Source organism: Plasmodium coatneyi, chromosome 12 (assembly GCF_001680005.1).
Source record: "Plasmodium coatneyi strain Hackeri chromosome 12, complete sequence".
In the NCBI taxonomy this organism is placed as follows: Eukaryota; Apicomplexa; class Aconoidasida; order Haemosporida; family Plasmodiidae; genus Plasmodium; species Plasmodium coatneyi.
Genome location: NC_033567.1, coordinates 2241596 through 2255952, shown reverse-complemented (window position 1 = coordinate 2255952; position 14357 = coordinate 2241596). Strand labels below are relative to the sequence as shown.

The 14357-nt window shown below is 38.0% G+C and overlaps 2 protein-coding genes across 2 annotated transcripts; both read right to left on the bottom strand.

The window, feature by feature from the left end:
* Window positions 1-58: 58 nt before the first annotated feature.
* Window positions 59-2197, bottom strand: PCOAH_00041530 (Uncharacterized protein; the record flags this gene model as incomplete). The annotated part of the gene is made up of 1 exon (XM_020060941.1): window positions 59-2197. One exon carries the CDS (start codon window positions 2195-2197, stop codon window positions 59-61), a length of 2139 nt encoding a protein of 712 aa, XP_019916824.1.
* A 3113-nt stretch (window positions 2198-5310) lies between these two features.
* PCOAH_00041520 (SICA antigen) lies at window positions 5311-5745 on the bottom strand (the record flags this gene model as incomplete). Its single annotated transcript, XM_020060940.1, has 1 exon — window positions 5311-5745. The coding sequence occupies one exon, from the start codon at window positions 5743-5745 to the stop codon at window positions 5311-5313; it is 435 nt and encodes a 144-aa protein (XP_019916520.1).
* Window positions 5746-14357: the final 8612 nt, after the last annotated feature.

Below are 14357 nucleotides of genomic sequence, written 5' to 3'. Positions count from 1 at the left end.
CTCTCCCACATCCAGCCCCCGCTTCATCCTCCCCCTTTTTATATATCCCCCTTGACATTCATATATTCGCAATTAAAACTGAATGTCCAAATCTGGGGACGAGGAGAGAGGGCCCTATTTGCCACTCATTCGTATCTGGAGAGAAAAAGTGACAGGAGTTTAAGACATCGCCATTTTCGCCACCCGTGATGATATACGAATCGGACAGTGTGGCTGCACCAAAATTCATCTTCTTCTCTGGAACTCCATTCAGAAATTGCCACCTTTTATTAAAAGGTTGGTACTGTTCGACGGAGTCCAAAATATTGTGTTCATTGTCAATACCCCCAACAACATATATCTGATTTAAGTAGTTAAAAGCTGCGCCTGAACTTCTAGCTTCTAACAAAGCGTACGGAAATTGTTCCCATTTGTTCATCTTTTCATCATAAACTTCAATCGAATTTAATCTTTCTCCATTGGTTCCACCAATGACATAGATTTTGTTGTCAAAGGCTACACACATGGCGGAAGATCGTGGCGTATTCAATGGGGCGATTTCTACCCAAGCCTTCATCCTATGATCATAGGCTTCCACATTGGGAATTATACACGACCCGTCATACCCACCAATGCAGTAGATTCTTCCGTTGGATGTAACTCCACAATTGTTTCTTCGAGGGATATTCAAATTACTAGAAACAAACCATGTATCCCTTAACCGATCATACACCTCAGTTTCGAAAAGGGCTTTATAATCATAATTATTTCCTCCAAAAACGTATAGAAAATTGTTCAAAACAGCACTTCCGAAATATGCCTTCTTCGTGGACATGGGTGTACACATGCGCCAACACTGTTGGCTAATATCGAGAAGCTCCATAGAGTTTAGGTACTCTACCCCATCAAAACCACCCATGCAAAAAACTAAGGGGAAGGGCAAAAATTTAATACCATAAAATTCTGCCTCTTTTAGCAGGGCCTCACTTTCGCTTAAATCCTTCGGAATCGGAACTGTAAGTGGATTTCTTAAAAAGTTTAATATGATTCTAAATAGCTCGCTATCCCTATCTAAGAATATCCTTCCTTGCTTATCCCTCGTTACGTGGTATCTGCCACTTAGCAATTTTTCTATAAAAGAATCCTTCTGCTGTGTTAGGGTGTGCCTCGAAGTTTCGAATATGGCCCCCCCGACGTTTATATCAATCATAGTTTCCGTTGCGATATTAGCATCGACAATTTTTTTCTTATCATTTTCAAAATTTTTATATTCTTGGAAATATTTTTCTTTTTCTAAATAGAGGACTAACTTTATTTTATCTATTTCTTGCAAAAATCGTAGCCTTTCCTCATCGAACCTTTTTCTGTGTTCTTCTTTTTCTTTCTTAATTTGTTTATACCCGTTTGATATATCAATGTCCAGTTTTTTCCTTTCATCGTGCAGTTTCTGTTCTTCTATTGACTTTCTATTTTCTATTTCTTTGTAGAGTCTTATTCTTTCCATTTCTAGTTCCTTCTTATCTTTAAATAGCTTGTCCTTTTCTCTGATGAAATTCATTTGTGTTTTTTTTAGCCAATTTATAAACGTGATTCTGAGATCCCCCACCATGTTTTCAAAGTCACTAGAATCACTCAACTCCGTTTCGATTATTTTCTTCTCATAAGTATCATTAATATTATTAGCATTGCTAAATTTTTTGAGGTTATTCATTGCGTTATCTTCATTCGCATTAATTGGCGTGGACGAATCCATGAACCCCTCCTTCTTGTTGCCGCTCTTTACTGGCAGGTTGTTACTGCCCATGTTGTTTTCCATTAAATTCATGTCTTTACCCTTTGGCATAAATACAGCGTCATTTTTATTTAATAGTTTATTTAAATATTTATTCCCAAGGTTTTCCTTCGACAAATTGTTAAAATTTTTGGATAAATTACTTGGCAAAAAGTCCTTCTTCGAATCAAAGTTCGAGTCTAAAATGCTCAAGTCGATGGATTCCAAAAAGCTATCTTTCATATTTGCAAAGCTACTATTATTTAGAATGAAGCTGTTATTTTCTGTCTTTTCATTTTTGTCACTTGTCAAATTCATGAACGAGTTGGACTCATTTTCGCTGCTGCTTACACTTTTATCGTCGCTGTTGCTGTTGGCCCCAGATTCCCTTTCGTACGTGACGGAGAAATTGGAAATGCTGTTGGATTTTATTTTTTCGCCCTCCATTTTTTATTTGTCTTGGCAGTTTTCATGCGTGAAGATTCATCTGTTCGTTCGATGGCGGTTATATTTGCAGCGCTTACTTCTGGAGAGGTTCCCAAGCAGGTGCAGCCAATATGGACATAAATGTGGGTTCACAAATGGGTTTGCAAATAGATACACTAATTGCTGCACAAATTGTAATGTAAAAAATAAACGCGAACGGAGTAACCGCTTTGTTCTGACATGATCTAGCAACGCCTCACAATTCTTCTGCTCCCGTTTGGGTAATCACCTAGACACGGGCGGGAGAGCACCTAACATACGCTCCTTGGGAAAAATCAAAAACGCAAAGGATGGTACGTCAAATTGGTGGGGGGCGCACTAACATGTATATATAGGCAGGGAAAAAAATGAAGAACTTTGCCGACAAAATTTATTCATGAAATAGGTAACTTTCGCAGATTACAAAGAACCTAGAATAAATTCATTGCTACAAAACATATTCTCGTTTTTATGCATTTATAAAAAATTAAGCAAAAAGTTGCGAACGAAAAAAGGAAAGTATATGAAATGGGATATATATATATATGTACATATGTATATTCATCCCACTTAACAATATCTTTTTAAAACAAAATGGGGATGAAAAAAGAAGGCATTTCAAAACATCTGTGATGTAGCATTAATTAACGTTTTTTTTTTTTTTATGTAATTTTTTCGTAAATATTGTCAGTTTGTAGATTATCCTTTTATGATAGAATTATTTTATAAAAAATTAAGTTAAATGCAAAAATGGAAAGTACATGCGTACCCCCTTCGCAAAAGAAAATTTATCTTGTGGCGACGGGGGCATTTTCATATTTATTTAAATCATCAATTGGGATATATATAGACAAAAAAAGGAATGAAAAATTGGGGGCGTTACAAATTACGTATACAAATATATGCATATTGGGCATATAACGATCACTGCGCAAACGTGAACATGCTGTATTTTTTTATGCCGCACAAAAAATTTGTTCAACGTAGAATGATAATTGCCACTTGGCCGCCTAATGATCATGCCAAATTTTGTGGAAAAACAAAACTCTAAAAAAATATCGCCATTTTATGCGAAATCGCGATGAATGGCACAAAAAATATTTTGCGCTAAAAAGTTTTTGAAGGCGCCCCCTATTAAATTCTAATCGCTTTTTTTCGTCTTTACGCTGAAAAAAAGGAAGTTATATATATGTAGTGGGAGAGTACGCCTTTTTGAAACCTTGCGTTTTTCGAGAATTTACACGTAATAACAGTTTTTCTGCATTCGCTTTACCTCTTCGTCTTCGCCTTATTCTTTTTTTCCACTTCGAATTTCTTTTTTTTTAATATTTTGCCATTTCATCACTTTTTACCTTGCAATAATTTTTAACCAAATCTGTTTTTCCAGTTAGCTATTTTGAATTGATGTGGCTAACAAATTATTTATTGTTCAGGCAATTTTTGGAAGTACGAAAAAAAAAAAAAAAAAAATGTTAAAAATGAGATAGCAAAGGAATATACTAATTATGCATAAATGTATGCATAAACGCAAATATAATTGTGCGAATAAATGTACGGCTAAATGTGCACATATAAACGCATGTACATATGCGGTCTGCGTTATGTACATGGGGGCAGGCGCCATTGGCCGCTTATGCATTTTCCTTTTATTCACCACGAATATGCAATACACCCAGAAGGCATACGCGCCAAACTTTTACTCCTAACGAAACACACATACATGGTTACGCAACTTCCCAGAGACGGAAAAACACCTGTCTCCGTAATGATAGTGAAATTTCCAGCTAACAAACGAGCAAATGCTATGTACGTATGATTTATTGCCCGAGCGGAAAGCCTCTTAATGGCAATAATTACAGCTATTACACGAAGCCAGTACAGTGCAGAAATATGCACGCAAGTGACACAACGGTTGGGCGGCGGTGTATATATTACGTACACACGGAATTTAAAAAAAAAAAAAACAAAAAAAAATGCACACACATCATTTACTGGGGAAAGTATTACTTTTAAAAATTTTTACAATACTGTAAAATGCCCCTTTCAAATTGTTCAGTTTTTTTGTTTGTTCTTTCTCAAAGACAAAAGTTTTAATGAAATTTGTTTATTTCAAATTTGCCACACTTTGGAAGAAAAAAAAAAAAAAAAAAGACAACTTCTTTAAGGATGAAATTGTTCTGGGTGAGGCAAAAAGGGTAGAGCGCGTCACATTAATCGTTCGAACAGCTGAACGAGGGAAGCACTTGTTTAGTGGTATTTTCCTGCGACATGCCCTATCTCCGTTGTGTCAAAGTGTTTATTAATAAATGATCTAAATAAAGCTCCTTATCATGCACATTTTCTTCCATTTCACACATTCCTCAAACACACCATTGTCGCCAAAGATTAGCATCCACACACAATAGAAAGTGGTGGCTCTCACACCGTGTAAGTATAGAGAATATGAACACCCTTTTAAGGGTTAAAATTAAGAATTGAAAAATTGAAAATGTGAAAAGATTTAAAAAGGCGCTTAGTTAAATGAAAATTTACAAAAAAAGAGAGAGAGAAAAAAAAAGTACTTATCTTTTCGAAAAAATATTTGGGTATTTAAAGAAAGATAGAAAAAATTATAAAAATAAAAATTTTTGTAACAAAATAAATAAACATTTTGAATCTTCAATAAAAAGAAGTTGCAAACAAATAAAAATGAATTAAAAAGTTTACCAACAAGTCAGTTAAGTAGAAAGTTTCCCAAACAAGTCAGAATGAAGTGGGAAATTTTTTTCCTTGACTTATGTTTGTTACACATTAACGTAAGAACCTTAGTACAAAAAAAAAAAAAAAAAAAAGAAAGGAGGGAGGGAGGGAAGAACGCAAGCTTAAGGAGGACATTATTAAATATAATACCCTATATAATAATTTCTATTCCCATTGTTTGTCACAATGACACCTACAATGGTTATGTCAAACATTTTGTAATAAATGATCTAAATATGCAATACTTTTATCATACGCACACATTTTCTTCCATTTCACACTCTTCAAACAACAACACAAGGATTAGCATCCACAATAAGGTGGCTACAAATTGTTCCTTCCTAAGGAAAGTGTTCTTAATAAAGAGGCTCCTTAGGTACATTTTCCCTAGGAACAAAGTCTTCCTCCCTAAGCCCGGAATCTGAACATGGAACCAGTTCCTTAGGAACTTCTTCCTTTGGAACAAAGTCTTCCTCCCTAAACCCGGAATCTGAACTTTGTACCTGTTCCTTAGGAACATCATCCTTAGGAACATCATCCTTAGGAACAAAGTCTTTTTCCCTAAACCCGGAAGCTGAACTTGGAACCTGTTTCTGAGGAACATCTTCCTTAGGAAGTGGTTCTCCTTTTATGAACTTACATCCAATAAATTCTTGAACCAAAATTTCAAAAAAGTCTTCCTTCCTCGAATGCAGGTCTTCCCTTTGACATTCCTCTAAGACTTCCAAATGAATATCAATAATGGTACGTCTACCAACACGACGACAAGCACGTTCCTCTGGCCTCTTCATTCTTCCTGTTGGAGCAGATCTTGGTTGTCTGCGTTCCTTTACTAAGGTATATTCATGTGGACCATCCGCCTGTTCCACATGATGAAGGAGTTGTTCTTGTAAAGCTGCAGGACCACGTATTTGATGTGCTCTTCTCTGACGTTTTCTTCCTTTAGCGAGGAAAAAATACTAAAAAAAAGAAGGGAAGAAAGGAAGGAAAGTGGGGTTAAGTAATTTTTAGGGTGCGAAATATTGCTCTTAAGAACAGAACAATCAGCATAAAACAAGTGCGAATTGTACATTTAGAGTATGAAAAAGGAAGGGTTAGAAGGTGTGTGTTCCTTTTTTTTTTTTTTCTTACCTTCCAGAGTAGATAACTCAGAGCAGAAATACCAAGGAATACAGGAATGCTAGGAAGGTATGCGGTAAGGAGGTCAGAAGGGTCTATCCTGTTACTAACTTGGGCTGGTACAGGGAGGGTGCCTCCGGCACCTAACCCTGGTCCACTCTTCTTTGCTGGAGCACCTATTCCAGATGATGATAGTAATTGCCGTGGTGTGGATGGTCGTCTTGGAGGTGGTGGAGGGGGTGGTCGAGCAGGAAGGACAGGGGATGCTGGTACTTGGGGTTGCCTACCTTCTGCACCATGAACTTGACCATCTGGATGACTTCCAGCACTTCCCCCACCACCTCCTCCACCTGCAGCAGCAGCTGGAGTACCAACCCCTGGAACACCACCTACTCCTGGGACACCAGATACAACACCGCCTGCACCCGGTACTAAGCCACCTGAGACTACTGGAATACCTGCTCCAGGGACAAGAACACCTTGATCTTTATTACCACTCACCACGGCACCGGTCTGATCATCGGGTTTCTTAATTTTAACAGCATCTTCTGCACCTAAAAAATGAATATGGAAAGGGAATAATAAGAATTTTAAAATTTCCCGAAGGTTCACCCTCATGCACACAAAGGAGAAAATAGTACTTTTTTTTTTTTTTATTACTATTACCTGGAACATGAGGTGGAGAACCTGAAGCTTCAGTGGGCGCACTACCAGTGACTGTACTTTGGTCCGTTTCTGTGCTAGGAGTTTGAGCTTGGGGACCCTTAGTTATACCTGGATCTGCAGTAATGGAAGTAGTGATTTTTTTTATGTTAATATCAGCCCGTTGAGTACCTCATACTTCAAGGGGACCGGTCAAGTTACTAGCTTCATTCTTATCCTGTACACTATCATTTGATGCTGGAGGATCGTTGTGATTGTCTCCAATATACGCCAGAGCATCATTTATACTACCAGATACCACTCCGTTCCCACATTCCTTTTTTCCTAACTTGCCCTTAGGAGATGTTGCACTCTTACCTGTTCCATGTGTCTGTGTACCTGGAGCAGGAGGGTGTCCCCCTGCTGGTGGTCTTGGTGTTTCTGCCGGTGATGCATCACCTGATGATTCAGACCTACCTTGACTTCCTGATTGTGGTGTGGTTGCTTCTGCTTTGGATGCTACAGATGGACACGTTAATTTTTGTAGAGTTAGACTTATTCCATTGTTCTTTTTCAGCATACCTTTCATTCTGTCCCCTATTGGTTCTCCGTCTCCGTCGTTTATTTTGCAAGTTTTATAGTCCTCCTTCTTTTCGCACAATGGACACAAATCACCTTCATCTTTGCATGGATGTGTTTGTTCCTTAATTTTTGCACTCTGACTGAAGGCATGTTGTATGCCTGCTTTTATGTCTTGCTGCTTGGCTGAACATTTGTTCTCCATTTCATCAGCGAATATATTCAATAAGATACAAGAGAAAGTTCGGTGGAATATGAGGTTATCGTCTTTCTTCTGTTCATTGTTGCCGTCAGTCCCCCTTTCTATTTTATATATATGTTTTAAACCACGAACAATATAAGTACATGCCTTCTTCTGTTCTTCACCCAGTGTAGTGGTCCCTCCATCAGCGTTATTGCAAAGAGCATCGATTTCTGAATCCCCCTCCGTTAATTTTTTAGACAGTTCTTTCAGTCTATTCTCGACGTCGGACTTCCAAAACAAATCCTACATACAAGAAGAAAATGGAACATATATATATATGTATATATGTCTACATATATATGTATGTATATGTTCCATTTTCTTCTTTTATATATATATATATATATGTATATATATAAGTAGCATATATATATACAGGTATATATATGTGTGTATATATGTATATTCACAATATGTGGTTTTGCACTTCCCCAATATAAGGGCGTATAATATATGCACACTACGAACTGTTCTATTTGTCTTTGCCCTCAGCTACAGTGCGAAACAGTGGTCCCTTACCCAGTTTGGATAATTTCCGCTGTCTTTTCTGTTTTTCCCCCACCTATGGTATATGCACTTTACACGACCACATAAGGTATTATTTATATCATTTATAGTACTTATAGCAGTCAGAGCTTTCTCTATTTGCGGCTTTTCTTTCCTTCCATTCATGAACACTTTCTCTACTTCATTTTCCATATTATCATTGTCCTTATAGCAATTACTACCTTGTTTCTGTAAGTCCTTATCCACGTCCAATTTACACTTTCCATAATTTGTATCCCTCTCGCACATAACACATTTGCCCGCCCCTTCTTTACACCAATTATCAATCTTTGTATTTCCTTTATTAAATGCATCAGTTATAGTTTGTTCAGTAATATTACAGGGGCGTTTGACACCCTGTATCAATTTGTCTGCATAAGCATTTAACAACAAGCAATACATGGTTTGCTCTATTAGTCTATTATTCCTTGCTTCCTTCTTGTTCTCCTTTTTCTCATTCTCCTGAACTTCATAAATGCCCTTTAAACCTGCAGTAATAAGCTGGCAAACCTCTTTTTCTGTATCACCCCATGTAGTGTTCTTTCCATCAGCGGTTTTGCACAGTGTACCCATGTCTCCTCTCCCCGTCATCATTTTTTGAGATATTTCATTCAGTCTACTCTTGGCGTCAACATCCCAAAATGTGCACTGCGCAAATGGAAGAAGAGGAGGAACAGAACCCATATATGTAACCCTAATGTATATATATAAAGGATTCGTCGTTGTGATTTCGCCCTCCTACACTTATGTATAAGGAATAATATTCCTTCCAGTGGTGCTATTAACTACAATAGACAGCATTGTTTCTCTTACCCAGGTTCGTTTGTCCGCCCCATATATTCTGTCCTCAAACCAATTTTCTGCTATGCACTGCACACGATCACATAATTTATTCTTGCTGCTGCAATCTCTGCCTATGGAGGAAGGAGAAAGAAAAAAAGAAGAAAGGGGGAAAGGGTGGGTGTCATGACAGAAAGTATATGAACTGTCTTGTGCATGATAATGGAATGGTATGGTTGTAGATTCGTTGTTAGTGTGGTAGGGTGGTAGGTGGGTTTTCAGGTGGTAGAGTGGAAGGTGGTTAGGAGTGGTTGGTGGAAGGAAGATTGTGTTACGGGTGGTTGGTGGAAGGAAGGTTGTGTTACGGGTGGTTGGTGGAAGGAAGGTTTTGTTATGGGTGGTTGGTGGAAGGAAGGTTTTGTTATGGGTGGTAGGTAGAAGGAAGAGAAAGGTTGTTAGGATGGTTATAGTTGGAAGGAAGTTTGTTAGGTGGTAGGTGGTTTGTTAGGTGGTAGGTGGTTTGTTAGGTGGTAGGTGGGTTGTTAGGTGGTAGGTGGGTTGTTAGGTGGTAGGTGGTTTGTTAGGTGGTAGGTGGGTTGTTAGGTGGTAGGTGGGTTGTTAGGTGGTAGGTGGGTTGTTAGGTGGTAGGTGGGTTGTTAGGTGGTAGGTGGGTTGTTAGGTGGTAGGTGGGTTGTTAGGTGGTAGGTGGGTTGTTAGGTGGTAGGTGGGTTAGGTGGTAGGTGGGTTGTTAGGTGGTAGGTGGGTTGTTAGGTGGTAGGTGGGTTGTTAGGTGGTAGGTGGGTTGTTAGGTGGTAGGTGGGTTGTTAGGTGGTAGGTGGGTTGTTAGGTGGTAGGTGGGTTGTTAGGTGGTAGGTGGGTTGTTAGGTGGTAGGTGGGTTGTTAGGTGGTAGGTGGGTTGTTAGGTGGTAGGTGGGTTGTTAGGTGGTAGGTGGGTTGTTAGGTGGTAGGTGGGTTGTTAGGTGGTAGGTGGGTTGTTAGGTGGTAGGTGGGTTGTTAGGTGGTAGGTTCGAGAAAAAAAAAAAGATGTGGCTTACATATGCTCTTCAGAGTTCGTTTTACTCTGTCATCCTTACTAAGTAGCCCTTCCACTTTGGTTTTTACTTTATTATAGTCCGTTTGGCAATTATTTTTTTCTTCCCATAGGTCTTTCGTCACGTTTAATGTGCAATCTATATTCTTCTGCCTGGTACATTCAAAACAATTATTATTACCTCCTTTACACGAACTATCTTTGTGCGAATTCCCTTTACTAAAGGCTTCTCCTATTATTTTCTCATCAACAGAGCATCCCTGAGCTGACGATTTTTGAATCAGTTGATCTGCGTATATATTCAGTAAGACACACGACATAGTTTGACCAAATGTTTTTTTACGTTCCATCTTATTTTGTTGGTGAGGATCATCCTGAGTCCACCCCCCATTTGGCCTAATCCTATATATGTGTTCCAAACCTTTAACAATGTATTCACAAGCTTTTCTATTTGCTTCTGCATGTTGTGTACCATCTGCTTTCCCCTGCGCAATGTTTTTGCATATACCACCCTCTCCTGACTTTGTATTGGTCATAGCCGTAGACAGTTCATTCAATTCTTTCATGACGTCTGCATCCCAGAATGTGCACTGCAGAAACAGGTAGAACGGGAAGAACAGAACAAATATGTATATACTTAAAGTACGTGCAAGACTTATCGTCATACTCCCAGAACATATGTATGAGGCATATGTTCCATTGAAATGAACCTTTCTGTCGTGATGATTATTAATATTTCCTTACCCAGTCTTGTTTCCCTGAAATAGTAGATTTTCTGTCCCTAAACCATTGTGTTGTTACACACTTAGCCTTCTCGCATAAGCCATTCTTTTCCTTACAGTCTTCACCTGCAAAAGGAGAAACAGAAGGAAGACATAGACAGCAGGATACATTCATACTTCTATCCTTCCTTCTTTAATCTTTCCATTTCATTTCTTTTCTTTCCTTTCTTTTCCTTTTTCTTTCCTCCCTTCCTTTCTTTCTATTTCTTTCCCCTTTCTTTCTTCCTTTTTCTTTGTTCCTTTTTTTTTCTTCTCTTTCTTCCTTTCTTTTTTTTTTTTCTATTGTTCCTTCTTTTTTTTCCCCCCTTTTTCTTCTTCCTTTCTTTTTTTTTTTTCTATTGTTCCTTCTTTTTTTTCCCCCCTTTTTCTTCTTCCTTTGTTTCAAGGGAGTGGAAAAGAACAAAAAGGGGGAAAATGGAGGAAGGAAAAAGAAAAAAAAAAAAAAAAAAAAAAGGACGAAAGGACAGTGGTTAGCGTGCTCAGGTAGTGTTAGTGCGGGTGATGATAGTTTAGACCCTTCCTCCTTTTTTCCTTCTTTTCTTTTCTTTTCTATTCTTTTCTTTTTTTTTTCTTTTTCTTTTCTCTTCTTCCTTCTTTTTCTTCTTCTTTTTTCTTTTTTTTCCTTTTTTTCTTCCTTTTTTTCCTTTCTTGTATGGATACATTAGATCTATACCCCTGCATAAACAGCTAAAATACCATGCCACATTGCTGTTCCAATACCCTAAAACATATAAACACAAGGCTATATTCTTGTTCTTATACCCCAAAACCTTAACCTGAATTGTGAAATCCTACAAACACACCCTAAAATGCGAAATCCTACACACACCTTTTAACCCTTACGGGTAAGAAAGATGAAGGGGTGGTGATTAGGGTGGAAAGAAGGAAAAGAAGGGTGGTCTTGTTAGGTTGGTTGAAGGAAGTTGGTGTTAGGTGGTTGGTGGAGGGTTGTTAGGGGTGGTAAGTGGGTTGTGTTAGGGGTGGAGGGAAGGAAGGTTCTAAGGAAGGAAGGATCTAGGGAAGGAGGGTCTATGGAAGGACGGAAGGAATGTCTAAGGAAGGAAGGAGGAAAGAGAAGGAAAGAGGTGTTAGGTGGAAGGAAGGTTGTTAGGGTGATGATAGGTGGTCGGTGGGTTGTTATGGGTGGTAGGGTGGAAGGAAGGTTGTTAGGTGGGTGGTACCCCATGGGTAACTATCCCCAAATGGTATATTATTACCTTGCACTTGTTGTGGTGGTGCCTGTTTATTATTTTCTGCTATGGCTTCTTGCAATGCGTCCTCCAGAAGCTTCCGCTCTGCTTCCTCTTCCTTCTTTACTTCTTCCTCTATTTTTTTAATAGTATTTTTCAGTTTGTTCAATTCTGGATTACTTACAACTGTGCTACCACCTGCCCCACTGTCGTCACGTGCAGGCTTAGGACCCCCAGGCGCCTTCCCCCTGTATTTCCGTGTACTACTTTGACACCATTTCCCGTTAGTTAATGCTATTATTTTATTAAGCATAATATTTGTCTCAAATAGTTCGTACAATTCACCTCCCATATCATTTCCTTTTCTCTCAGGAATGTTAAGTACACCATCATAAGTACATTTCACATAGTTCCCATCTGGATGCATGTCCCCCCTTACTGCTTTCACCCCCTGAAGGGCATGTTCTATAACCTTCCTAGGAACGCAAAAAGCATTCATATAGTACATCCACACTCTTAAGAGTTCACATAAGGGAATATCTTTCACAGTGTTCTTACAACCTGTTTGCTTCTCCTTATACTGATTTTCAATATTGGTTACCAGGAGAACATTCCTTACCATAACCTCACAAAATTCTTTATACTTCCCCATGCCATCGGTAATGCTGTTATTCAAATCACCACACAGGCCACTTAGGATTCCCCACTCTTCAAAATTTGTTGTGTCCGCATCGGACACATCCTTCGAAAAGGCTTTAAACCAATCTTCAATAAGAACTGCATGGGAATGTGGCATATTAAGCCTACGCATATTATATATACTTACTATACTTTCCTAAGAATATTCACTTATATAAACGCAAAGTGCACATATAAGTACATGTTATCCACGTTGTTCACACTTGATCAACATAAGGAAAATCTTCCCTTACACTCTTCTTCGTCATTGGCAAATCCGTTGCTTGTTTGTTGAATACACTCGAGAGGATTCTTTTTTTTTTTCATTCTTTCTCCTACTTTTTGTAATACTTCTTCTAACTTATTACTTGGTAAATTACCTACATCATCCGTAAGTTCCTGTAACTCACTTTCATCCCTCCTCCCTAATAATTCGACCATACCTTTTCCACTTTCTTCTTTTATACCCTGTTGGCACTCTTTATATTGCATTATAGTTTCCCACCAGTGAAGTCTATTCTTCTTTTCTTCTATCCAATCTTTTACTTTATTCCCTATAAAATTTGCTCCTATTTTCATTCCACTGAATGGTAAGGTTTTACACTTCTCATGCTTTTCCATTCCCTCCCGCAATCCCAAAGCTGCTCTTGTCGGATCCACTATCCACTTAGCTATTCTATTTAAGTCACAATGTCCTTCATATAATTTCACCATAACCATATTCCCTATTATGCATCTAAAATAAGATTCCACTTCTCCCAGTTGTTCTATTTCCGCCTGCCCATCTTCTTCTTTCCCTTTTCCTTTAATTCCATTCATGAAGAATTTTATTCTCACTAAGGATTTGCACAATTCTTTCCTAACTGTTTCCCATCTATTCTTGCTATTGTCTACTTCAGTACAAAGGGCTGCTATTTCTGAAGTATCCCCACTTAGGCGTTCTATTAATTCATCAAACTGTTTTTCCAGATCCTTCCATATTCCACCCTACAGTATAAAACGGGGAATGCACACATATATCGGCTACTTCATTATTCTACTCTTTGTATGAGTTATATGTGCGTTTAACATTATTTTACTTATATATCCTTCAATCGTCAAAAAATAAGGAAGAAGTGCACGTTATTCTTATATATACTCCATTTAAGCATTCACTTATAGTTTGTTTCCATTTATTCTTGCTCACACTCTATTTCTTTTTTCCTTTATTTATAATGTCCCTTACCCAATAGTTTCCCTGTTCATATTTTCCTCCGTCCAGGAACCATGTTCGTATTATGTCAGCAAAGTAATCCGCCATGGTTACTCTTACATCCGCACTATATGCTTCATTGTTACATAAAAGTGCTACGTACTAATGGGAACTCCATTAATTCGTCCAAGGAATATTCCTTCTTATATTCTTCCTTCCTTGTCCATTCTTATTTTTCGCTTTCCCCCTTATTTTTGTATTCCTAAAAGGGGGGAAAAAAAAACCTACATGCATTTTCTGCGTTCTTCAAAAGAGAAAACAGAAGAAACCTATCACCCCTCTTTTCCTTTTTCAATTTTTATTTTTTATTTTTTTTCCCCTAAAAAAAAAAAAGAGAACAATCTCCCCATCTTCCTATATACAATGGAATCTTCTAAAAGAACAAGGAAAAAAGAATTAATAATTTGTTCTTTCCTTCCTTTTTTATTTTATTTTTTTTTTTTTCCTATTTTTCCTTTTCCAAGAAAAGATTCCTTAATCTTCCCTTCTCCTTCCTATGTACAATTGCATTTTTCCTAGAAGAAAAGGACGAAGAAAGGA